This window comes from Passer domesticus, chromosome 2, assembly GCF_036417665.1.
Source record: "Passer domesticus isolate bPasDom1 chromosome 2, bPasDom1.hap1, whole genome shotgun sequence".
Taxonomy (NCBI): Eukaryota; Metazoa; Chordata; class Aves; order Passeriformes; family Passeridae; genus Passer; species Passer domesticus.
In genome coordinates, this window is record NC_087475.1 from 123,505,840 (window position 1) to 123,532,205 (window position 26,366).

Genomic DNA, 26,366 nt, shown 5'->3' on the forward strand with positions numbered 1-26,366 from the left:
GGAAAAACAGGTAAGTGAGCCACAGCTCCAGGTCTGTGGCTGGATGAAGTCACTCCTAAGTACCCCAGTGCTGTGGTGTCCTCTTCCCTCTGGAGAGCTGCTGGGATGTGGAGGACATCTAAAGTTATACATGGAACAGGCTCCAAAACCTTGGGCATAAAACATTAACTTGTTTTTTTTTTTTCATTTGTAAAGTTCAGCAGCAGGCAAATCTGTTTGATTGCCCTGACAGAACAAAAGCATCGTGGTAAAAGCTGTGTGTGCTGTTCCCACAGGGGGAAGACTTTGCCCAAGAAAACACCTCTTTCCCTCAGATGCTGCCATCCCTGCAATAAACAAACAATAAAATTTATCCTCCACCTCCCTCAGGACCAATTTCAGGTGAAAGTAACCCAAAAGCCTGGAATCTATATCTTCAATATTCTCTTGAGTGGGTTTTGATGAGTCTGGTGCAGTTACTTTAATACTTCATTGATTTTTAATATGCAATCTCATGTAACAGCACAGCCACATATTCAATATACTTATCCCCCATTTTTTGGACATTGGAAAAGAAATATTTTACAGCAATGTGTTCAACACCTGCTGAAAACTATGATTTGGTTTGTTTAAAAAGAAACCAACCAGCAAAATTTTTCTCCTAAAAAGTTTTATACAGTTAAAATATACATGCTTTAGCATTTTACATTCAAGGTCTCTTAAGTACAAAAGCCTGCTTTACTTTGTTATGTAACACTGAGACACCAAGTATGATTTAGTCATTCTTCATTTAAAAAACTACAACTTTTTACACAGGCTTTTAAAATTTCATATGGAAAGTCACATGCAGAACACTTGATGTACTGACTTATATGGAAAAAAGCTTAACAAGTGCTTTAGTTGAAAAAATATATACATACATTTGAGGATCTTAAACAGCAGATTTATGATAATTTTAGAATGTAAAATAGTAAGTGCAAGTAGATTTTTTTTAAATAGTACTATATAGAACTCAATTTCATACAAAAATAGAAATCCATATATTTTATTTCTGTGGCAAATTTAGAGTTTTGTCTTTGTTTGGGGATGATCCTGTTTGAGTGCACAGCTGGCACAGCTTTTGGAATATCTGTCTTCAGCTAACCTGAACTCTTTAAAAAGTCCTAGAAATACATACCCTGAATGTACAAATGCTGGAAAAAAAACCATTTTCAATGATGAATTTAGTGCTGCTGAAGCCGGGGAGCTGAGGGACTTCTCTTCCACGTCAGGTGTTCACAGCCTTCCAAGGGGCTGTGGCAGAGCCAGGAAAAGCTTTTCAAGCAGCACCTGCAGGCAGTGAGGTCTGGCTCTGTTGGAGCAATAGCTGTGGTTGCATAGTGTGGAAATTGAGGAGAGCCCTGGCACTCCGAGCTGTGACCATCAGCTGTCCTTGGTGCCACGGTGACCCTGCTGTCCCCAGGCTGCTCTGGGAACACGAAGCCAGCCCTGCAGTGCAGGCTGCTGGCACCTTTGGAAATACACACCAAGGTGAGTGGGTTTTGGTGCTGTTAAAAGCAGAGAAGACAAAGGCTTACCAGTATCATTTAGGGGGTGAAAGGCCCCTGTATTGCCTCATTTCACATGCTGAGCTGGAATTCCAGTTCAAAGGTGTCTTTACGAACAAAATAAATTGCATTTTCGTGAGAGACATGATTCAGGATCGCTTGGAGCCTGAACAGTTTCACTTGGGACATAAAAGCCCAGCTCAAGTTCCTTGAAGCTCATCAGTGCATTCACTCCTCAGTGAGCTTCCAGCAGGGTGAGAGGAAGGCAAAGAGCATTTCCCCTCATCTCTTCACTTCCCATGCTGCAGAACCTCTGCCTGCTCTTTTGCATTTACCTTTCATACTTCAGAGGAAAAGTAATGGTGGCTTTCACAGGAGCAGCCTCTGCAGAATCAGCTTCCCTGCAGAGAGACATTGGATCAACCTCCCATCTTCCAGATTTGTGCAAAATTCAGTTCTTTCAGGAGCTGGTGCTTGGCACGAAGGAAAATAGGAGTTGCTGCTTATGGTTCCAGTGGTGTATGACTTCAGTAGCTGGGTTCTTTTTTCCCCTCTACATGTTGGTAGCTCACAAAAAGTCCATCTGTGGGGTGGATTTTACTCACAATATTTCAATATCCCATTTCTGTGAAGGCTTGTTTTCTACTGGCTGATTCATAATGATGTGATTCTTGTCATAGTAATTTCCTCCTTAAAAACAAAAGAAAGTAATGAAGGAAAAGCTTTTGAAAGAAATACTCATAAAAATTATATACAATCTTTGAGAAATGTGACTAAGTAGGAAAATCAGCTGAAAAACAGGAATTCCATGAGGTAGGGGGTTGGTATCTGCAACTAAGCAATGACAGTTTTAACCAGCCTTCTTTTTTTCAGCTCCTTTTCTCTTTTTGAGCTATTCTTTGGTTGATTTTCCTTCACCACTTTGTCTTCTGTAACTTGCACTCCTTGCCATCTGCACTATTGAACTCCCCAAGGCACAACAGCTCATCTGAGCAAAATGAACCTCTGGAATCAAAAGAGAAAGGTTCCTGCCTGCCCTGCTGTTTCTTGTCCCACTGTCAAGCAACTGGACAGGAAAGGTAGGATTCAGTTTCTGACCTTAAGTACAAAGAAAAAAAAAAACAAAACAAAAAGCTGGACTGTGGGAGTTAACCTTAATCAAAATACACACTTAAAACCTGTGAGCTTGAGAGTTTTTGTTTTTCAATACCTTTAATATCAAGCACCAGTTGCTCACTGAGGTATGAAGTGATGGTTCCATCCTCGTTGAGTCTCCACTTTTGCCTGTCCCTCCCGTGTTCTGTCCAGAGGGCGACTTTGGCCCCAGGCACATCTCTGCCCCCAATGACATCCAGACAGGTGTTGTTGGCCTAAGAAACAAGGAGAGCAGTGAGATCCAGGCCACAGAGCCCCAGTTCTGTGCCTGACTTGTCTCAGGCACTGAGCATATGGCAGTAAATCATGGGAAGCAAGCAAGGAACAGAGTACTCAACACCCGACCAGCTACTTGATCAAAGGGGGTGATCTTTGTTCCTTCATTTTTTTAATGTCAAACCCTCAGCTTTTTTAAAAATATAACAGACCATCAAGGGCAGCATTAGTGGAAAACCACACTGAAACTCACCTTGGACTTGAGGAGCCCCTGGCAGTAGTGCCAGAGCTGGGAGTCGCTGCGGCTGCGCGGGGCCGCACACACCGAGGTGGCCCGGATGTCTGCCAGGCTCCCAGCCACGGTCAGGTACTTGCCCTGGGCCCTGTTCCTCACCCTCAGGTACACTGCTGGCTGCAGGGGGGTCAGGGAAGAGATTCACAACACAGAGATCAAGAAAACTGATGTGAGAGGGCCTCCCCTCCACCATCCTCCCCTCCATCTATGCTTCAGTCTTTGTTCTCATTTGAGGATGTTCAGTAATTTTTTGGTTGGAAACCAACGTGCATGTGAAGCACAGTAAGTGGTTTTTCACATGCAGATGGGCAGCTATAAACAGCAATGGTAAATAGGTCTTTTTGCAGAGAATGTAATTATGGCTATAGAACTAATTCCTGTGATCTGCAAATATGCCTAGTTCAGCACATTTCACTCGTTCCAAGGGCAGTAAAGGGGCTGTACTCCACAAGCTTTTAATTCTTGGGACACAAAGCTTACTGAGTTACATATCCAGCAACTTGAGCCCTTACTAACTGGAATATATGGCAGACAAATGCACCGCTGTTTTTGAATATACATGGAAAACAGGGCACTGACCTGGTATCCCTGTTTACTGGTTTTCTCAATAAATAAAGAGGATTTTGAAGGGCTACTGCAGGGTTTGAGCTTTTGCTCTGTTATTCACTGATTTCAGTGCAAATAAAGAGCAGGGAGTTATAAAGGGCAGCTCTGTTGGAACCCCAACTCCTCCAGCACAGCCTTTTTCCTGGGAGCTTTACATCTCCTTTTTTTCCACATTAAAACAAACCCTGAGCTACAGACAATAAGGCCTCTGTCCCACCAAGCATCCGTAAACAAAACCTGTATCAGGACAGTGTTTAGTTACTCTTTGTGGCTTAGAGCCCTGAATCTTTGAATGAGGCTGAAATTGGAATTACCTGGGGTGAGACAGAGAAGGAAAACCTGATGGGAACTGCATGAGTTTTGCCTCTTTTGGAAAACCAGGCTACAGCACAATAAAATTTGCTCTTGTTTCCATTTATGTTAATTGTGAAACAAGCCAGTGTGGAATTGGTTTCCTCATTATATTGTTATATGGCAAAAATGTAAAAATAGAGCATCCACAGAACATGCAATGCAGAAAAACAAAACTTGGCACCAAGAAACTGGGACTTATTTCCCTTTAGGAACCTAACACAGATCTCAATAACTGCTTCAAGAGGCATTTTCTGCTTCAGCAATCTTCAGTAGGTCCTTCTGGCTGTCATCACTAGGCCTGATTTAAGGAGTACAACACACCCCAATGTGCTTGATGGTAGAACTGATACCTGTGCACAAACCCCTGTCCATAAAAAGCCCTTTTCCTCACTCAGCCTTACTGTACCTGCTTCACAGGACGAAGGGAGCCAATTGCCTTCCAGCCACTGTGTTCACTCCAGTTTGAAATCTCCCTGGGCTCCAGCAGAATCTGCTTGCCTAAAAAATTGCATCCCTCGTAGGCAATCCACCTGGATACACAAAACAATGTCAAAGGGCACTTGTTATCCATAGCAAAACTAAACTGCAGGTCAGAGCTGTGCTCTTGGAAGCCCCCAAAGCTCTCCACAGTGATGCCTCTCTTTCTGTGCTGCAAAATGCCATCCATTTCAGTGGGATGACTGCCTTCTGCTGGAATTCAGACCTGTATTCTGTCTGTCTGCCTAAAATTTGTAAACTACACTTACCATCTCCCCCTCCATTTTTTTCCCCACAAAAAGGAGAACCTCTGCACGAGCCCAGATGGGAATAATGCTGGTTTCAGCCAGGCCTGTGTTAGGAAACTAGGGAGCCACACTTGCACCTTTGCCTGGCTGTGCACATTAATTATGAGAGGATCTTTTCTGATGCTTTTGTTACAGTTAAAGCTTTTTATACAACTCCACTTGTCTGAAAACACATTACAGGTATTCACTCCAACCCCCACACCCTGCTGGAGCAGATTTTCCTGTCAGGAATTCACCATGGACGTGGCTGGGTCCTGTAACACCCAGTTAAGGCACTGGCTCACACAGATCTCTTGTTATCTGGGCATCTGCTCAGTAAATGCTGCTGACAAAGGCAGCCTCGGGAGCACAGATCCCTTCTGTCTGTATCAATAGCACATTGCTGTGTGGACAGTGACTCCTAAATGCCTGACTCATTAACTCCTCTGAGCACAAAGCAAGGGCTGGTTTCCCAGGTTACAGGTCAGCTGCCAGGGACACGAGGGATGGCTGTGCTCTGAGTCAGTGAGGAAACACCCACAGCCTCACAGCACCTGGAATTGCTTTTGCCCAGGGCCCACAACTCAGAGAAGCTGAGAGCCAGCCCTGCTCAGGCCTCCATGGAGGCTCAGCTGTGCCAGCTGTGGCAATGAGGCTGGGTCCCTGTTTCTTCAAACTAAGTCCACACCTCCTGACCAACAGGTATTGAGGGCAGCCTGAGCACCCCTGTGCCTTCCTTGTACTTTGAACACATTCCTGCCTTTTTTTACCTTGCAATGATTTCTGTCAAGTCACTGAGAATTCACTGTCAACATTACTCTTGGAGCATGAACAGTCCCACGTGGAATGCAGCTTCAAAGCAAACATTTACAGGGAACAGAGAGGGGAAAGACTTAGAGTGGTCACCATCTGAAGCCAGGTTGGGCTTCTGGCATTCAGTGACACAGGAAAATCCCATCTCAGCTCTCACACAGGCTGTGCCACCTCTCAGAGACCCCCAGCACCCTTTGCTAAGGCAGATTCCAGGTTTGTGCCTTACTGAGGTGCCCAGTTGGCTCAGGAAGGGGCCTTTCACCTAAGCCTGGCAGCAAAATGCCATAGAAGTATTTCCATAAATAAACCTTTGCTATTTGCCCAAAGATGACAGCAGGCTTTCGGACCAGGAACCAGAAAAAGCCTCTAAATCTGCCTTCCTGAACTCTGAATCCCAGATAAGGCAAACAAACCCTCTAGGACATCCCACAGTCACCTGACACCCTCAGCCTTTAGGCTACCTGTCTGCTGTGGGATGGGGACAAGCTGTGGAAGTCTCCTGTGAACTGTTAAATACACTGATACACTTTACTTAACAGGTGTGGTGTTCTGTGGCCAACACAGCACATGGTGCAATGAAAATGGCACGGGTAAACCATGGAAAATCAACAGTAAAAATCAACACACCAAAAATCTCTTGCACAGTTCAACTCAGCTCAGACTTGCCCTCAATGATTTTTACTTTGCTTTTAGTAAAGCTGTGCAACATAATTTTTCACAACTCAGAACAGATTTTTATGCTTCACCAGCTCAGGAAAAAAGCCACAATACAAGCATGAAGTGTTTGGGACGAAACAAGGATCAGTGCAAGATGAGCTTCCTCAGTAGTGTACAGACACAAAGGAGAGGACCAAAGGGCACTAGAACTGAAACCCAAGTGCACAGGTGAATTTGCACACATGCTTTGAGCAGAAACTATATTCACCCTGGATAATTTTTCCTTATGAAAGTTGTGAGAATTTTTACTAATAATGCCCTTTTGAAAAGTGTCCATCCCTTTAAAAAAAAACATATTTTCCCTCACACATTTAATTTTTTGGGCCAACTTAAGTTTTGCCAACTTTGATGGGAAAGCCTAAGAAAGGCAAGGGGAGAAATGCAAAGGGCCAGACCAAAGGCTGAGTGTAAGCCAGCCATGGCAAGGGATGGAGCTCTGCCCATTGCTGCTGAGGTGCTGCTTTGCAAAGAGCATTTACCAGAGCCTGAAGTGGGGGAGGCTCCACAGCTGTGTCACACCATCCTTGGAAAATCTTTACTCTCTTTCCCAGGAAGCATTGAAAAGAGCTCAGATGAAACCCAGCATTTCTGCCCTGAACCTATCCCAGAGACAGGGAAGCACCTAACCTGGCTTGGACACCCAAAAATGAGCAGAAAGGTGCAGGAGGGGCCGGCCTGGTGCCCTCACTCTCCTGTGCTTTCTTGCCACGTGCTCACAAAGCCATCACCCTTCCTTCAGCCAACTGCTGGGGCAAAGGGATTGAATTTCCAGACAACACACACTTCTGCATTTTCAGCAAAGGTTCAGGCTGGAAGTGGCACAAATGGTGGGAACTGTTGTGAACTGGCAAAGCTCTGTGGGGAAGCTTATTCTCTATTCTCTCAAGAAAATTACAGCCTTGCCCGTGTGGAAAAGGTGGGGAAAGGTCAAACATAAACATAGGAAATGTGTGTCCCATTAGGAGAACAGCAGTTTCCAGCCACTCTCAGTTGCAGGATGAGACTCTGCAAGTTATTTGTTGCTGCTGTGGGTGTGGAGGCTGAAAACCTGGCTGAAAACAGAACACTTGGGAGCTCTTCCAAAAGGTGAAAGGCAGAGATGTAGAAGAGGTTAGAAGGTCACTGCAGCAAATGTAAAATGTTTTCACAGAAGAACCTGGGTGTACATTCACACTCCTGGAGAAGAGTTAAACTAATAACAGAAGCAAAAAGCTGTCCCAGCTGTCAGATCCACCCTGAGCTCCTCTCAGAAGCTGCTGCTTCTCTGGCAGGCAGTCAGCACAGCAAACTTCCCCGAGCCACTGCAGCAGTTCAAATCACTGCAGTTTACAGCTGGCATTTTACAGCCTGTTAATAAAGGCACTCCAAGTTTACACTACCTGCCTTGTAAAGTCTGTGCCTCAGAGCAGAAGTTAAGAATGTAAACCATCCTATGTACAAGGCAATAATCATGAGACAGTGTTAGCTCCTACAGTGCAAATCTGGCAGGGATATTTCTTCCATACTCACAATCCACTTCTCACCCACACAGACTGGGTGTAGAAATGAAGGTCCTCATTCAAAACAGAATTGACTGCTTCACTGAAGTGCAGCTCCCTGCCCTTGCAGCAATCCAGGCTGAACAGGCTGATGGAAGGCTCAGCAAAAACCTGGGGAGGAGGAAGGAGGGAAAAAAAGCAGAAAGTTTTAGTGGGAACAGTACAATTTCAGTTGTTAGATATGATGCACACATTGGCCCACTTCAGTTGAATTTCCTACAATGCTTCTGGGTTAGCTTGTGCTCCCTCAGCAAATGCAACAAGGGAAAACCCCACAGCACACAGAGCTGAAACAAACTGCATTTATCAGTGGCTTTGTCATCACTGTAGTGCCCCACTGACACAGGCCAGGTACAGAGTCACCAAGTGATGCAGAGGCCTCTGTTTGGAAAAACTCATTTTGATCCGATTTGTATCCTTGATTGCTTTTCAAAAAATCCACTTTATTTCCTTATTGATGGAATATGCATCTAAGATAGTGAGTCAAATCAAAGTCTATTGCCCACAGACTTCAACTAGCTGTAGTTCACTGCAAACATTTTAAGCAGCTACAAATTGTAAAAGGTCAGAAATGTCAACTAAAAGGTTCTCAGTGTTTTTAACAGACATTCCTATTTTTTTCTGTCAATCTTGAAGGAAGAGCATAATAAGTCAATTCTATAATCTCATGCAGAATTGAAACATTTTTCACTTAATGCCCTTTTCTGCAGTTGACAGATTGCCTGTGAAAGCAAATAAAAAGATCAGTTTGCATGAAAATGTGGTGCAGCAATAAGGCCAGCAGAAAAACAGAGGAAACGGACTGAAATACACAAATTCTGTGTCCTAGTACAAGGAATACTTGTACAATGCTTTAGCATTTTTAACCTAAAACCAGACGCAAAAGGACCTGCAGTTTACACCTGGAAAGGAAGAGGGAACAGGTCTGACTAAGTCAGTGAGCTGCCTCTCCAGGAAAGGCACCTTCTTTTAGGAGATGTGACCCTGAGATAGATGGCTCAGGCAAAATCTGCGATTTCTCTTGCAGCAAAGACATGGCCTCAGGTGAAATAAATGAAACAAAATCTTGAATTAAAGTTGACACAGGCACTGAGCAATTAAGGGAAATTAATTTTCATGTTTGAAGAGGCACATGTAGTGTAGGGAGGTGTCTCTGAAAGGCTCAGGGGTGTGTCAGGACACATGAATTTGCCTGACACTGACTCAGTGCAGTTGGTATGCAGCTGGTTGGTCAGATTGTGCCTGCCTCTGCCAGCCACTGCAGGGCCAGCCCAAGTCATGCAACACTGCAGGGACAGAGAGCTCACTGAGACATTTTGAAGAGCTTGGGATCATCAACTCAGAGAGATTTTTAAAGCCTACCATACTCCCAAAATCCAATGTTACACACCAGAAAGGGATCAAAACCTGCAATGTTTTTATTTTGGAATGTCGCTCTTCCCAAGTGCCTCCTGCTGGATGGGGTGGATCAGATTTACAGTGAGTGGCTAAAGGAAAGCCAGACCAGCAGGCCTAGGGCAGGCAGCTACTCCTGGGGCAGCTTTGCTCAGCCAGGCAGAATCATCACACTCCTGTTTGCAAGAGCCCTGGCACTGCCTTTCACCTGAGTGGACACCAGAACAAGCCCAAATTTTCACAAGTGCATTGCTAACCATGAGAAACACCATTTGGCATCTGTGGTGCAGGACATTACTGCCCAAACCTAAATACTGATCCTGCTGTTGCAACACTGAGGATGTTAAAGGACAGGGCTGCTGTACCAGATGGACAAGTCACCTGGCCCAGGACATCCACTTACACACCAGGAACCACAGCAGCAAACTGCTGGAGTCAATTAAACTGATTCCAGCTCTGCTGTGGCTGTGTCTGCTTGGACTGAGAGCTCTAAGAGCCCTGTCCAGCTGCTCAGAGTCCCTGACACACACCACTGGTGGCTCTGATCCCTCTGTCCCAGGGAGACCTCAGCAGAGATGCAGTGACCTTGCAGACACGAAGTCCAGAAAGAAACCAGGCTGCAGTGCCAAGCCCTGAGCTCTCCTGTTCCACAGCCATATATAGAGCACTGCACTGATTCCTCACCTTCTGCCTTCTCTTCCAGGCCAACAGCTGGCAGCAGTGACTTTGGCCTGGCTTTTTTCTCTGACTTTGTTTTCACAGCTCCATGGAAACTGGGAACAGTGAAAAACAAGGTTTGGGGCTATGCTGTTAGGCTGGGAGGCATCTTGTTCCCAGCCTTTCTTGCAGAATTCTGAGGAACATTTTCAACCGGAAAGGTGAGCCAAAGCTATCTATATTTTGCCACTCCCATGTCTAGGTCAGCATTACTTTAGCTTCTTTTCATAGTTATTTCAAGGAAAATACCTGAAATGCCACACTTTGGGAAAAGCTTGCCAATTGTAACAATATCAAAGCACTACAGAATTTCTTAACATGAAATTTCTTAACAGTTTTTATATCTGAAGGAACTGACTGCCTTAGCTTAAACCAGCACCTATAAAATTTAAGAGGTTTTGCTTGCCCTGTTTTTTCATGCAACTGTCCAGAGAGAAACTTGAAGGGATTTATTATATTCAAGAGGCCAGTGAATAAGGAAAGCTATATTTACATAGCATTTCAAGATATGAACAGCTTTGTGAACTGTTAAATACACTGATACACTTTACTTAACAGGTGTGGTGTTCTGTGGCCAACACGGCACATGGTGCAATGAAAATGACACAGGTAAACCATGGAAAATCAACACACCAAAATCTCTTGCACAGTTCAACTCAGCTCAGACTTCCCCTCAATGATTTTTACTTTGCTTTTAGTAAAGCTGTGCAACATAATTTTTCACAACTCAGGACAGATTTTTATGCTTCACCAGCTCAGGGAAAAAGCCACAATACAAGCATGAAGTGTCTGAGATGAAACAAGGATCAGTGCAAGATGAGCTTCCTCAGTAGTGTACAGACACAAAGGAGAGGACCAAAGGGCACTAGAACTGAAACCCAAGTGCACAGGTGAATTTGCAAACATGCTCAGAGCAAAAAGCTTAATATTAGCTCTGGATAATTTTTCCTTATGAAAGTTGTGAGAATTTTTACTAATAATGCCCTTTTGAAAAGGGTCTATCCCTTTTCAACAAAACCCCATATTTTCCCTCACGCATTTATTTTTTGGGCCAACTTAGGTATTGCCAACTTTGATGGGAAAGCCTAAGAAAGGCAAGGGGAGAAATGCAAAGGCCAGACCAAAGGCTGAGTGTAAGCCAGCCATGGAGCTCTGCCCATTGCTGCTGAGCTGCTGCTTTGCAAAGAGCATTTACCAGAGCCTGAAGTGGGGGAGGCTCCACAGCTGTGTCACACCATCCTTGGAAAATCTTTACTCTCCAGGCCTGGCCAGCTCATCACTGACAACTGTCTCTGCTGGAGCTGCTCCTGCCTGGCTGCTCCCTTCAGTGTGGGATGGATGCCTGGACAATGCAATGCCCATGGTCCAGTCCCAGCCACAGAGTGACTCAGTGCCTGGCCCTAAGAAACTGCAGGTAGTTTTTGCATCTGATTTCTTTATTTGCCTCACAGGAATGCTGGGGTGATTAGTTAACACCTGTATTTAACTTAGAGAAGATTATATAGAAATACAAGGATTATCACGATTGATCAGAGCAAGAATAAAGAATGCCTCACAAGAAAAGAGAAAAAAAACCGCAACCAAACAAAAAGAGCATTGCACAACCTACAACCTGGATCTCATTTTTGGTTTTAGAAACTAGGAACCTGGTTTAATTTACAGGTTGAAGGTAACACTTCAGAAGGAAAGCTAATTGCTCATTGCAAGCATCCTGAGCATTCTTGTCCATGTAAATATCACCAAATATGACAGGGAGTTTGTCAAAACAACACAGCTGAGGAAAGGCAGCACCAGAGCTGAACTCCCCATTGCAAGATTCTCTATCCCAAAAGACTAACCTCCTCAAGCAGCAAACACTGGACAAGTGTCCCAGTAAGCAACCATGGCCCTATAAACAGCCCAGCTGCCTTTGCCTGCTCTCTTGGAGCTGGGCAAGCGCCCACATTTCCTCTCCATGAACCCATGGCAGTGCAAAAGGCAAGACTTTGCTGATGCAGGCACAGAAACCTGCACCTCTGCAGCAACTCTGAACCTGTGCTAGGCTTTCACCTGCCTGCAGGAGGGCTGTTAACAACAATACAACAGCACATTTCATCAACAAGCTTTGCTGGCAGAGTGCTTTGGATTTTTTGATGAAAGGAGATGATGAGAGGCAAATGGCATCAGTGTCAGTTGTTCCTTCTTTGTACTCTCCTGTTACTCCACAGCTTTTCCTAAATGCTCTGAGGTTGATGAAACAGTCCAACCTGTATTTGAGCAAAATGAAACAGCAGGAAAAAAGCACAGCTAGGGCTTCCTAAAGACTTGGTTTGAGTATCACACACTTTGGAGAGTAAGGTGTGATGGGAGAGAGGAAACTTCATCACGAACAGAGGAAATTGGTTGCAAAGATGTGCTGAATTCCTCCATGATGCCAGTGCACAATAAATGGGGAAATAAGCAAAGTGGAACCATATTAATGGTTGAATTTCTTGTGAATTGGGAGAGTGTGTGTGCAGAGGGTGTGGGACCAGCATGCCATACCTAAAAAATGTACTTAAATGCTGACAAATTCACTTTTCACCAGACAACACATAAAACATCCCTCCAAGAGCTAAGAGCTAGGATAAAAATTAGCCAACCTAAAATACTGTCACTGCAGCAAAATCATCAACCTATCACTAGTGCGAGCCTATTTTCTTATCCAAATAATTTTGTGTTGCTCTGAAAGTTGTTTTTTTTTTTATTATTTTATTTTAGCTGGACCAACTCAGTGATTTAGAAGAAAATTTTAATTTTGTTATGCAATTAAGCTCTTAGACACATTACATTTCTGGGAGTTTTCAAACTAAAAATCAAAAGTCTACTTTCTTAAATAGAAAAATTGAACTTTTTTCCCCATTTAGTGCAGTTATATTTGTTTGCAAATAGTTTGTTTCCATCAAAGCTGCATTTTCTATAGAACAAATGGAATGCTCCCAGCGTGGGACTCCTCCACAGTTCCACTTGCAGCAATTGCATCTCCCTGAAAGGAGAGCAGGAGACAAAGCACACCCAGGGCTTGGTGTCAGGGTTAAAAGTTCTCCTTCTCACACATAAGCTCCCAGGGGACACACCTTAGCCCTGAAATGAGGCTGGTATTCAAAGCTGAATAATGCAAGGGGCTCCCAACACCACAAATGAATTCAATACAGCTACACAACAATTCCACTTGGGAACGGGCTTGCTCCTCTCTGGAATGAGCTAACAGAAATATGCTGTAACAGAAGGGGCTCTGTTCCAAGAACTGTGGACAATGCTCAGAATGACCTGTGGCTGCTCCTGGCCGTGACCTGCTCTGTGCTCTGGGTCACGTCTGTGCCACACCAGGGTCCCCAGCACTGCCCCGGGGGCTCTGAGGACAAACAGGTAGAGATCAGTGGTATTTTATGCTGTTTTAGTGCCTAGAATTTGTGAAATACAAGGGCTACTATTGGCAAGAGAAGAACTAAACTAAGAGGTGCAAAAGCAGAGAAGATGTGTGCGAGCTCCCCACACACAGCCTGCCAAACAAACTTCTTCCAGGGCCTGGCCCTTGGGAAACAAGGGCTGCCAGCAGTCTCCTACCATGCCAAACTTCATGTTTACTTCCCTGTGAGATTATAGGCAGGGAGATTTGGATGAGGTCTACTATTATTTGATGTCAAAACTTCACTTGGATTTGGCACAGCGGAGTCCAAAAGCCTAACTTGAAAAGGAGAACTTTAATCTAAAACCCAGGCTCTCAGCAGGTGGGAAGTCACTGTATCTGTACAGTCTAGTGAGAAGTCCAGCTCTCAAATTTGAGCTGTACATCCTTCCCACCACGCCCATGGGTTTGGTGTTTGCATTTGCTTGGGGTTTGGGGTTTTTTTCTTCATTTGGTTGGTTGGGATTTTTTTTCTTTTATTTTCTTTTTAAAATCTGTTCACAAGTGGTAAAAAGGACTTCATATGTGGAAAAGCTGAACTGAGTAACCCCAGAAGTCCAGCTCCATAGGAGTTGCACTGAAGGACACACACACACCACATAGGCTGAGTTTGTGTCCTGTGATCAGGGAAGGAGAAGAGTTCTGGAGAAGCTGGTGGCCAGTGCCAGAGAGGAGGGGGCAGAGAAGACACTTGCTTCTCTTTTACCAACAGAGTTACAGCTCATCTTTGATGGTCCTGAAGAAGAGCCCACCAAGATGTGGAAGAAAGGCACAAACACCACAAGACTGCAGATTTTTATGTCCTGTGTGTAGGATTACAATGGGATCTATAAAAGGTTGTATCTCTCTTGTTTTGGAGGGCAAAATGCATTCCTGTCCAACCCCCTGGCCATGGAGGATCTTGTGTCTCACTTGTAAAAAAGAGAACAACCCAGAACACCCAAGAGCAGCTACAAGTGACCTCGTGCAAGTGTGCACACAGCCTGACCTGCTCCCAGCCCAAAAAATCTCGTGAGCCAAGAAAACAAACCTCACTCTTTTCCTTAACTGGGAGTTTGTTTAGGGCAAGTACTCACTTCAGACATCTGACAGGGAAAAGAGTTCCAAAATGTTATTTTTTCCCCCCAGTAAAGTCTTACATATTGAATAGGCTTGAGGGATTTGATTGTAGCAGTTGGGCAGCCACAGGAACTGAGGTCAACATAGAGGCCTTCTTCCAGCACACAGTGATTGTCAGTGGTTTCCCCTTTGTAACACAGGAGCCAACTGCAAGAATAATAAAAAAAAAAAAATAAGCTGCTCTAGCTGCTTGTTTACAGTATGTTTTTTTCAATATTAATACTTGCTAAGGACAAAAGGAATAAAAAATTCTCCTTGCTCTTGTTAAGCTTTAAGTAAGGTGACTTGAAAGCCTATTCAGCAAAGCAACCAAGGCAGCAAAATCAAATTGTGTGGTACAGAAACCTCAGTTGCAGAGTCAAACAACGTTGAATGGAATTCAGACACTTCCACTGTACCAAAGTTCTCAAAATCTGGAATAAATTCTAAGTGGAGTTAAAAAAAGTCATGGTAACTGTGCAAACCTTCCCAGAGAGAGCAAAATGCACAGCACCCAAACCAAGGACAGGATGAGAGTTACTGAGATGCCTTGCAGGACAATGGGTCTAAGACATGATGAAAGATGATGGGCATGTGTTATGTGCCTTCTGTTGTCTGAAATTTCATAACATTTGAAAAAAAATTCATAATACTGAAAATGATGGCATGTAAAACAACAGACACTTACCATCCCCGGAGAACCTTAAAAGAACATGGTATGAATGATGTAAAATCAGAAACTTCTGCTGTGAAATCTACACATGCTCCTTGGAAATGTGTATTACTGAAAGCTTTGAGCTACAAGAACAAAACAAAACAAAAACAATGACTAGAAGGAAAATGAAGGCATTATCATTAATGTCAACAGAGAAAGCTGTACTCTCAGAGAAGTAGCCATTCAATTCACAAAGAAACAATTAATTGAATGAATTGTCATTCAAAGAATCTCTTACATTTTCTACAGCTGCTTTATTTTAGAAACATATCAAATATTTTGTCATCTCTGGGCTGGCACAGGAGGCTTCCCAGTGGTGCTAAGGCAGGCAGAGTTATCAAGTATAAGTTCAACTGCAGCAGGAGAAGCACAAATAAGAAGAGTAGGACTCAAGGCTGTAACCATCCTGAACTGCAGCTTACCTCTCACTACAGCTCAGCAATCCAGTGCTCAAAGCAGGATGGGGAAATGCTGGTCAAAGATACAGAGTTGTTGACAGAGATATTGACAAAGTGCCCTGAAATCTTCTGTGATCACAGTGGTTGCACTTGACTTTTAATTTCAGAACCAGCAGGAGGATTTTTGAGGGAACTGGGGACCTCTGAGGTTCAGCCAAGCTGCTTTTGAATGTCGTGGTAAAGAACTGCAAGTCACAGTGAACCACACCCCACCAGTAAGGTGTGATCAGTTCACCCCAAAAAAGCAAGTAGGCTCAAAATGTTGCAGCAAAAGTAAAATAGAAAAAGCCAAACAAACAAGACAAAAACACCCAATCAACCTCCCAAAAAACCGAGCTCCCCCAAACAAATAAACCAAAAGCCCAAATGAACAAACCCACCCACCCAAAAAAACCCCAAACAAACCTAAACAAAAACCAAAAAACAAAACAAAACAAAAACAACAAAAAAAAAACCAACAAAAAAAAACCACAAAAAAAACCCTAAAGCCCCCACCAAAACAAGAAGAAACCCTGGTATGATGTAGGCTATGATCTATAGCACAGACACCCAGAATTCTGTACCCTTGGACTGCCACTGTGTAACTGAGATGAGTTTCATTTGAAAGCCTGAGAGAGGAAAAGAATGAAAAATTGAAGTGCTTCAAGAGAACAGCTCATATTCTGTAATGGAAGAAAAACATGATGGCTGTTGCAAGAGCTACTTCCCCCTTCATGCCCCAAATTGGCCAAGCTTCCTGCCAAAGAAAAGAAATCAAGTGCTTTTGCCAGCACAGAGTGAGAAGGCCAAACACAAGTGTCAGCAAATGATTTTATGGAAAAGTTCAGTCTATGTTTTCAAAAGAAATGAATGTTTCCTGTTAGAAAGAACAAGAAAGGCTTAAGCTGGCCTTGCAGGCTATGAGCACTAATTGGAGAGATCAGCCACAATAAAATGAATAAAGTGTAACTGACTTTTCTGTAAATACAACTGCACTGCTATGTCACAAAGCACCTATTTAAGCTGTAATTACACTGTATTTTCTACCCACTCATCTCCAAGCTCTTTACAAAAGGGAATATATATACATACACACTACCTCTCTTTCATAGGCCATGTACTATGCAAGGCTTTTAAAAAAGATTCACTACTCATTTTAACACAGAATTTATCTGGTAATGAATGAGGGTCTTAATTTGACAGAAGTTGGGGTGGAGCAGTGATTCCTCAGTGCAAACACTGCAATTAGTCTCCCACTGCAGCCATCTCCACTTTGTCAGGGTCTGACATTAATGTGTGAGGTTTTGCTTCCCAAAAAGCCAAAGGACAGAATATTAAAGTACAAATGGAGGGTTGCCCAGCAATTATCTGTTTCCTACATCGTCTCTACAAGTCACCTGCTGTTGAAAAAGGCTTTGTTCTTGCTGAGCAAAGCTTTATTTTAATAAATGAAATGAATGGCTTTGCAGAGTTGGTGATTTCTTACACTCTGTGTAGTTGGTTTGTTAGGAAGCTTGGCAGGCAGAAAAGGTCAGGGGAGTCATTCAGAGACGTAAGAAAATTTTGCTGCTTTTCAATTTCTGATAAGAACACAAATGAAAAAAAGGCACACTCTTACAGACACTGCAAACAGCTCCCTTAGTTCAGACATATGCTTATTAAAGGTGGGAGAATGTATAATCATTCAAAATACCCAATATTTGACTTACTCAAGGGTCAAACATTAGGATGTTTAAGGATTTGTCAGCTCATATGCACCATTCTTAGAAGTTCCAAACTAAGAGACTGGTTTTCATGCAGAAAACTTTTATTTTACTCTGAATGTGAAATTCTCGGTGTTTATCTAAGGGTCTGTCTTTTGCTTATCCTAAGTGATTAAATATTTTCCCATTAAAAATTACTCAAAATATTTCCCCTCTGCTAAGAACTGTAGTGATACGAAATATGTTATTTCCTCCCTAGCCCCAAGGCAGAATCCTATGAAAACCAGGACTGTGGTAAGTCAGGATAGTAATTTTTTCACAAATGGTGTTAAGACTCTTATTAAATACCACAAGAGGCAAAATACAATCCAGTACATGGTGTCTGTGCATATACACAAACAGAGGTTTTTTTTCACTTTTCTGGAAATAAAAAAGCCTGTAAAGCACAACTTATTGAAACTTCAAGGGTTTGAACTGATCTTCAAGGTCTGCAACACTGCAATAATACACTCGAAGAACAGATTTTAGGACATGCCAAAAAATATAAGAATTTGAGATGAAAATAAAATTATCTTCAACTGTTTAGACCCCACCAGTTTTATCTGAGTCAGTTATTTTATCTGATATCATTTAGCAAGGCTCTCTGATGAACATACTTGCAAGCCTTTGGATTTGGCTGCAAACTGCCATGTGAATAGGCTGGGCAGGAAGTCAGTGTTTAAGGCTAAAATAATACACCAATTATGTCTTCAGACAGGAAACATTTCCTGTAGTCCTGGGTTAATCATAAAATGGTAGAATTGGAGAAAAAGGAGGGTGTGGTCCACCTGCTAAGTAACACAATGTACAACATTTCCCATCTAAGTAAGAAAGAGAGAAATTGTGTCCAGATGACAAAATACTTAAGTGTGCTGAAACAGAACCACACAGCTCTAAAATATCTTTTGTCTGAGAATAAGTCATGTTTCTTGAAATAATTTTTCCCAAATTTGCTTAATTAAAAGCATGCCATGGAGAGCAGTAAAATCACTCAGATCATCACCCATGCTAGCAGGACAGAAAAAGATCAATCAAAAAACTCATGCTGGACAAGGGAAGAGCCCTACTGGGACAGAACATTGCAGGGAACACAGAGCACACATGGTGATGAACACAGAGCAGGGTTGTGTTTCAGAAAGATAACTCAAAGGTCCATTAATGGAATATAACCTTGTAAGGTAAGGACCAGAGTGTAAGACCCTAAACTAACTCATTTTTGAGACTCAGAGTGAATTTATAGGGACTGCTTTCTCTTAGTAAGTTATCACCAAGTTAGAGAAAACTTTCAGGGAAACTGTCAGGATGTATCCTGATAGATTTATCACAGATTTATCATGATCAGGATGTGTCCAGTTAAGCTCTGATGTTACTGTAACAAAAAGGGAACTTTAAGGAGTCCTCCTGCTTGGAAGACTTTGGAAAGCAGAAATACCAGCATGTAAAATAAAAAACCCAACTTCCAGGTGTTGATGCATTTGCAGGTTTGAAATGTGCAGTTCCTTTTTCTGCAGTTTATATTTTCATCTTCACCTCACACATAAAAAAAGGAGTGAGAAACAGGATGCAATGAAAAATAATGGAAAGAAAATCTGCCATAAATAGAAGGATGAATGGAAGGGATGGTGAGTTTCCAGAAACAAGAGGGAAAGAAAAGGAGAATCAATAGCTACAGAGATCCAATGTCACTCAAAGCCTACTGGACTGCTTACATTTTTGGGGATAGAATAATAAAGGGTCTGATCCAGAATAAAGCTAAGAGCAGAACACTTAGCAGACTTTATTTTTATCTATCTACCAGTTTCCTCCATCACTGATCTGCTGCAGCAAGGTGACAATATTGAAGTATCACCTGAAATTACTGAGATATCACCTGAAGCAAGGCATTCAACATTAATTATTAAGTGTAGTTTAGTACTAGAGACTGTTATGTAATGCCAACTTACCAAATGTGGAGGCTCATTTGTCCCAAGGGGCTCCTGCAACAATAAATACATATACACACACGAGAAAACCCCAACATTAATTACAATTAATTTCCTAGGAGACATGCCAAGTTGCCTGAAATTTGTAAAGTATGAACTCAGGAGCAGAGGAAAAAAAACTTCCCAGGCTCTTGGCACAATTCTCTGCCCCAATTTCTGCCATGAGTTTGCCTGTAAGCTCACAATTACCTGCCTGATTGTTCAATGCCTTTCACACAGGGAACTTGCATCAGCATTAATTAGTTCCCATAATGTGCATTAGAGTCCATGTAAATGTCTCTGCATTTACTTTTGAGGCTGTTTCTTGAAAAAAAGACAGAACTGAAACCAGCAGAAGACACCTTTCTCAACATGTGCTCTCCAAAATAAGGTTAAGTATTCCTTTTGCATTCCCATAATTTATTACTTATTAATAATTTATTACTTATTATCATTTAATACTTATGGCTGTAGATTGTCTTTGTTTTGCATTAGGGTTTTGACAGTGCTGGCACTAATCTGCTTGGGCGAGTTGGCACTACCTTGGATTGAATAATGGATTAAAAATATTTCCTGTCTTTATTCACTGTATCTAGTACAAATATTTTAGCATAAAAGTAAGGAAAAAACCTTACAGAATTCTGTTAAGTAACAACACAGGCCAGATAAATTCTCAAATATTTTAAAATACATTATCAATTACAATGTTTTAAGGCAAATGAATCTTTCCAGGCCAAGATATTTTCTCCAGGTATGCAGTCTGCCAAAGGAAATTTCTTCTTATGAAGTTTCCCTAACAATTTCCTCAAAAGACAAGAAAGATCTGCAGTGCCCATTTAAGTCTCCATCCTGAACAGACTCATTATGCCATCCATGAGGGTCCTTAAATTGTTTCCAAGCAAATACACAGGTTGTTATAACATGGGCTCTCCTGTTTAATTGTTATGGTAAACTCTGAACTCCAAAGGTCTAATTTCTTTTAAGGTTTTCCCTTAAATTCTGGTAACTCACCAACTTAACAGGTCGAATTGACATGATGGTTTTACTAGATCCTCCCCAGTCAAAGAAACATTTGTATTTTCCTTTCTCCAACACATACTGTTCTCCACAGAAATATTTCTGCTGATATGCCACCCACCTGGAGAATGACAGAAAAATTAAACTGAAAACATTGCATTTTTCTGAATAGTTTGTTGACAATAACAGCAAGTCAAGCACAACAGAATCTCCACCTGGCAGACAGTGCAACATTAAACCTGATGACAAGCACAAAACTGTCACACACTTGACTTTCTGCTTTTCCCTACTTCGACAAACACAAGATTTTGGGTGTCTGCCTTCCCACCAAATTAACTGTGAGATGATGCCCTGCTCTGAAATTCAGAGGAAAGACATTTAACTGATAAATTTTTGAATGTCTCTTAACTGAATCTTTGCCTGTTTTGCATCCCCCAGACAGGGCTTTCTTGCAGCTTTTCCAGTTGGATTTAGGAAAAATGGTGCAAGAATAAAAGAGAAGTAACTGAGGAAGACTTGATGAGATTAAGCAAAAGCCCACAATAGCTGGCAGTTCAAGCTTCTCCCAGCCTGCTTTCACACCTGCAATTTAAGAAGAAAGAAACCCCCAACTAGAGGGTTCTTCTATCCCTGCACAGTGGCAGAAGCAGATGGGGGCTGGTTAGAAAGACACCTCTGAATCACCCACTTTTGATGGTGCATTCCTCTTACTCACCCAGCACTGGGACTGTTTTATTAGGGACATAACAGGACATGTCTTTACTCATTTTACTTCTATCACCCACTGATGAATCTGTTTGCTATTAATTATCTAATGTGTTTTTTTTTTTTAACCTCCTGGTGCTCTCTCTACCACAGTCCCTTCAGCAGCAAGATCCAGAAACTCACTGCCTCTGGTGTAGGAAAAGCTTTTTTCCTTCCCATATCAAAATTTGCTTTAAAGCAATCTCCAGTTCTGTAAAGCATTTCCCCCAACTGCTGTCATGCAAGATTCTCTGAACTGCATTAATCTTGTCTTACCACCTTCAGGATTTTGCAGCTCTCATTTGTATCCCTCCTCTCTCTGAGTCTCAGCCTTTCATTCTTGCACCTAATCCTCATGAGACACTAATCACCAATGCCTACATGAGCAGTTCAGGTCCCTCGCTTCACAGTTCCTGATCCCCATCACCATTAGGATAGTTATGACAATATAAATACTGCATTTTAAAAATTACTACTAAATGTCTGAAACCCACATGATTTCACAATGCTCTTTTCCCTTAATATCTTTTATGTTTTAGTTTTTATAGTTCTATAAAAATTATTTTAATTTTCAGTGCCAGCAGTCTGACTTTATTACAAATACCACACATCTCATCCTTTCTGGACAGGCTCTACCTGTCCCAAAAATTATACCAGTTCTTAATATATCTAAAATATCTTTTCAGTATTACTGCCATGGAATTATGTGAGTCCTCTGGGGGATATCACAGATTTTTCTATGAACAGGAACACTTAGATCCAAATCAAGGTGTAGGCATGAGAGCTACAGAAAACTAGAATTATTATTTCCCTTCCACTCCCCAAGGAAATGTAAAGAAACACTTTTCTCCTCCAAATATTTACCACATGTACCATGTGGAATACAGTCTGTCAAGAGATGCACCCAAAGGTGTACAGAAATGTTTAACAGTTCCATCTGTTTGAGCAGACTTACACTCCACTTTTCACAAGAATTGACCTCGTCTCAGGGCCAAATCCAACCTGCTCCAAATCAGGGATTTCTTCATTGATGATGTCAAATGCTTTCCCATCTTCATCATCAGACTGGAAAAGTGCCACTGAAGACTCTATGAAATCCTAAGAGGCAGCACAGGAGTTAGAGGACAGTCACAGCTCAATGACTCTTCACAAGATAAACCATTTTGGGAAAGAGTTCTAGTCAGAAATACAGCATTTTATAAAGCTTGAAGGGGCTTGGCTCCCTGGTGTGGATCTTTATGGGATATTTTGGCACTGAATTTCTGGAGTAACACCAAGCCTGGCAATCTGATATGGCCTTCAGGGGTTTGCACTGAAGAGGGGAAGAGCCTGCTGCCCTTGAGCACCATCCTCTCCACTTTGAGGATGGCTCAGAGTGCAAAGATGCCTGTGTGGGAAGAGTTAAGAAGGAAAAAGTTTAGCACTGATCTTCCAAAAGCCTCACAAATTACTACTCCAAACATGACCATGACTATAATTTTTTACTAAACTTCTCCTTCCTCATCCCTTTCCAGCAACATGGCAATAATTATGGAGAGGAAAAGCCTGGGCAAGATCACCTTTCCAGCACAAGGGGTTTGTACTTTTTGGATACATCCACTACAGCTATAAATAAATCCTGCTTAACACTGTCACATTCTCTCTTACATAGCTGTGTGACACTACTTTGTGCTTTCAGCCAGCTTAGTTTCTTGGCCAGCTTACTTGCACAGCTTCAGATTATTTGAATTTAGGCTTCAAATCTTCAGCTTTTTAATCACTTAGCAATTTTAAGCACAGTTCAGTCTCTGCTTGGGAAAACAGAAAACAACAATCTATTCACTTCACTCCTCTAACTTTTAAGAGAAAGCAGGAACTCAATTTCAGTCTTTCCCAATCATTCAGCAGTGTTATAAATTGACACTAAGTAAGTCCTGCAAACAAGAAACAATTGCTGTCAAGCAAATAACGTGGTTGACAGAGACTCACAAACATATGAGGCCTCTACCATGAGTATTATTACATTAAACACTGGGAAAAGAAAGATTTATAAAAGATTTATCAAAAAACACCTAGAAATTAAGGCCAAAGCAAGCATCCAGCCAGATTAATTTGGCCAGCTGAACCTGATCAAACAGGCTCTTTGGAGGACACCACATCTTTCTACAGGACACAATCACAATGAATAATAAAACCAGTTTTAGAACTTAATGTGGTTCAACTTCTCTGCACTGTTTACAGGACAGTAAAAGATGATGGAACAAACTCTGCAGTAAAACTGGTTCTCTTACTGTGTTGACCACTTCCTTCCTCCATTTATTTAAACTATTGCAACTATTTCAGGTACACACTAGAAATTAAAGTGCCAGGTCTGGAAAAATCATAATGAACAACTGCAGCTTCAGACTACTTTTTAGGAAAAAAAAAAAAGAAGGAAAGAACAACCAAACTAGTGCAGTATTAGTGCAAATGAAAACCAGCTACTCTTAACAGTCCTAAAGCAAAAGAGTACCCAAAAAATTTAGATCAAATCTACATATAATTGCCTTAACTAAGATTCTAATACTTAAATATATCCACAGTGGTAATCAAATTTAAAACATATTTCAAATTCAGCCATCATTCTTTTCTCCCTGAACTTCCACTACAACTTCTCTTAAAACAAGCAACAGGAAAAATACTTTTTGAGAAAAGACTTTCAGACCACAGCAGATCATTCTAGACTTGAAAACAAAGCTCTGAAGGCAACATACTCAGAAACTGTGCTCTTTCACTGAGACATGGGCAAACCCCAGCTTGAAATGCATTTGACACTGCAGAACAGAAGCCAATGCCACTGTCCCTTCAAGCAGCTCCCAGTCCAGACTGCTGCCTGGCCCCAGGAATGGGCTCTGCACTTGACTCAGGTGTGTCCAACACAGGTGCTGACAGGGAGCTGGCAGCAGCTGGAAAAAACAATCCCACAAAATCTTTTTATCTCTGCTTCCCAAACACCCCCTGAACCCCCATCAGCCCTTGTGACTGTTCACTGCAGGAATATTCAAGGCAGCCAAAAGCAGCCCTTGCGGTGTGCCCACACTGAGCACATCTTCACCAGTGCCTGGGGAGGGGGTTAACAATATCCCTGTGGATTCTGAGACCATTGCAACCTTTGCCTTCCCCTGACAGAATTCCCGAGCTCAGGGAGAAGAGCCAGGACATTTGCTGTGCGGTCAGGGGCCTCAAGCACACAGAGTTTGGATTTTTGCCCGGGTCCCCTTGAAACTGAACGTTTGGTACTAAAATATTTTTAAAATCCTGACCTTAAGTATGGTATACAAAGGCACAAAGGGAGCATATGGGCAGCCTGGGCACTGCCCTGTGTGCTGCACATTGCCCAGAGGGAGGCAATCTGCTGGTCAAGCCAAACAACACAGTGCCAGGGCCATTACTCATTCCATTGGCAAGCAGCTGGCTGCCTTCAGTTATGCAACAAATTGAGGGGAATTATTCCTTTTCACTCCTGTTGTCAATAGGTAAACATTTATACATATTGATAAGCCAAGTGGAATGATATATGTTGATATATGACTCTGAATGATACATAGTTTTAAAATGTTAATGACTTGAGCCTTCTTACTGTTCTAGGTACAAATTAAATTAAATACATGACATGGAAGGTCATTCTTGCTACCCACATGCATGATTTTTAACTCTATTTATGTTCTTTGCCAAGAGAAAAATCAAAAAAGATCAATTTAAGTTGCTCAAGTACTTTATATACAGCTGGAAAAGAGAGGAAAACGAAGATTATTCAGTAATTGAATAGGATTCTGCACATTCAAAATGAGGAATCTGAAAAAATTTCCTACCTACTTTTTCTCAGAAACCTAAAAATAAATTATTTAGAGAAGGATATTTTTCTTGAATTCAATTCATTCTCCTATCTTTATTTTGATAGATTCTGATTATAAATGCAGCTTTTGCTAGGTGCCTGTCATGGAAAACAAACCTGCAAATTGTGAATTTAAGTATGGCCTTCAGGGGCTCACATTAACTTTTTATTAAAAGAAGAAAAGACTGTTGAGACGGTGAGTTTGCTTTAAATCCCCATCTTCAATTTCCACAAAATTTCTGGCCCAGGAATATCACATCTCCTCAGACGAAATGAGTAATCTGAGTTTACAAAACTGGGTAATATCACAGTGAACAATCTTAGTCTCAAAAGAACTTACTCTTTGCAGCTGTATTTAATGTTCACAGAGCTGCCATTATAATAAAAAAACCCCTTCAAACACTTACACAAACAAACAAAAAACCCAACCCAAAACAAAGGAAATTATAAAGAAGTTCTAACCCCATGTTTCCCTATTGCTAAAAAGTCTAACTTTGCTTCCAATAGTGAACTCTTACAAATAGTTTTTATTATTATTTCATCCTTGCCTCCACTAAACACATTTTAGTAGGAGGGATTTTTTTACTGTGATTATTTTTGCTGCCAAAATTTTCTGGCAGAAAAATCACAGACAGAGGGTAATGCTGTTTTAAGGCTTGCAACAGCTGCTGCATTGAAAAGCTATTTTTGTTTTAATCAAGAACTACTCTGTACACTCAGGCACGTTATGCTTTTAAGAAAATTCCATTTGAGAGACTCAAATAGCTTGAGGTGCAGGACTGAGGTACTTGGAAAATCTGGCAGGTAGACAAGGAATTCTGCATGATACGATTTTTGTATGAACTTCACAAAGACTTTTTGGAACCTGCTTCTTCCTCAGTGCAGTCTAGATTTCAGCCAGTAGGCAAAGAATGAGGATGAACACAGGCAAAAGATGGAATGCCCCAACCCAAGGGAGCTGCACAAAGAATAACCTTGCTCTTTATGGCCAGAGCTGTGCATAATTTGTAAGAAATCCACGTGAGTACTTACAGCCTGAAGGAAGCGGAAGGAGAGCAGGACACTGTCACTTCCCCCCCAGGAGCATCTGTCCTCATAATCTCCTTCCTCCAGCAAGAACTGATGGCCTTTATAACGTTCCTTATCATAGGCAACCCATCTGTGGCAGCCCCACAACAAGAAAAAAAAGAGAAGTCAGTAAAGGCAAAACAACTGCACACATGATTTTCTCTAACAAATAAAGGGAGAAGAGAACCCCCCAAAAACACTAAAATGA

At 41.9% G+C, this 26,366-nt stretch overlaps 1 protein-coding gene and 1 long non-coding RNA gene across 2 annotated transcripts in view; one reads left to right on the forward strand and one right to left on the reverse strand.

Moving 5' to 3' along the window:
* Positions 1-632: 632 nt before the first annotated feature.
* Positions 633-26,366, reverse strand: part of CRYBG3 (crystallin beta-gamma domain containing 3) — an 81,503-nt gene continuing 55,769 nt past the window's right edge. Inside the window, exons 12-22 of the mRNA XM_064411082.1 lie at positions 26,123-26,249; positions 22,193-22,335; positions 20,488-20,614; positions 19,459-19,491; positions 15,310-15,419; positions 14,663-14,789; positions 7,956-8,095; positions 4,559-4,682; positions 3,151-3,309; positions 2,737-2,896; positions 633-2,216 (exon numbers count right to left, since the gene is read on the reverse strand). Coding sequence (XP_064267152.1) covers positions 2,128-2,216; positions 2,737-2,896; positions 3,151-3,309; positions 4,559-4,682; positions 7,956-8,095; positions 14,663-14,789; positions 15,310-15,419; positions 19,459-19,491; positions 20,488-20,614; positions 22,193-22,335; positions 26,123-26,249 — 1,339 coding nt within the window. The 3' untranslated portion in view covers positions 633-2,127. The remainder of the gene's footprint in view (positions 2,217-2,736; positions 2,897-3,150; positions 3,310-4,558; positions 4,683-7,955; positions 8,096-14,662; positions 14,790-15,309; positions 15,420-19,458; positions 19,492-20,487; positions 20,615-22,192; positions 22,336-26,122; positions 26,250-26,366) is intronic.
* Positions 11,381-14,269, forward strand: LOC135295036 (uncharacterized). The gene is made up of 2 exons (XR_010357077.1): positions 11,381-11,510; positions 14,236-14,269. It is a non-coding gene; the product is annotated as an uncharacterized LOC135295036 (long non-coding RNA).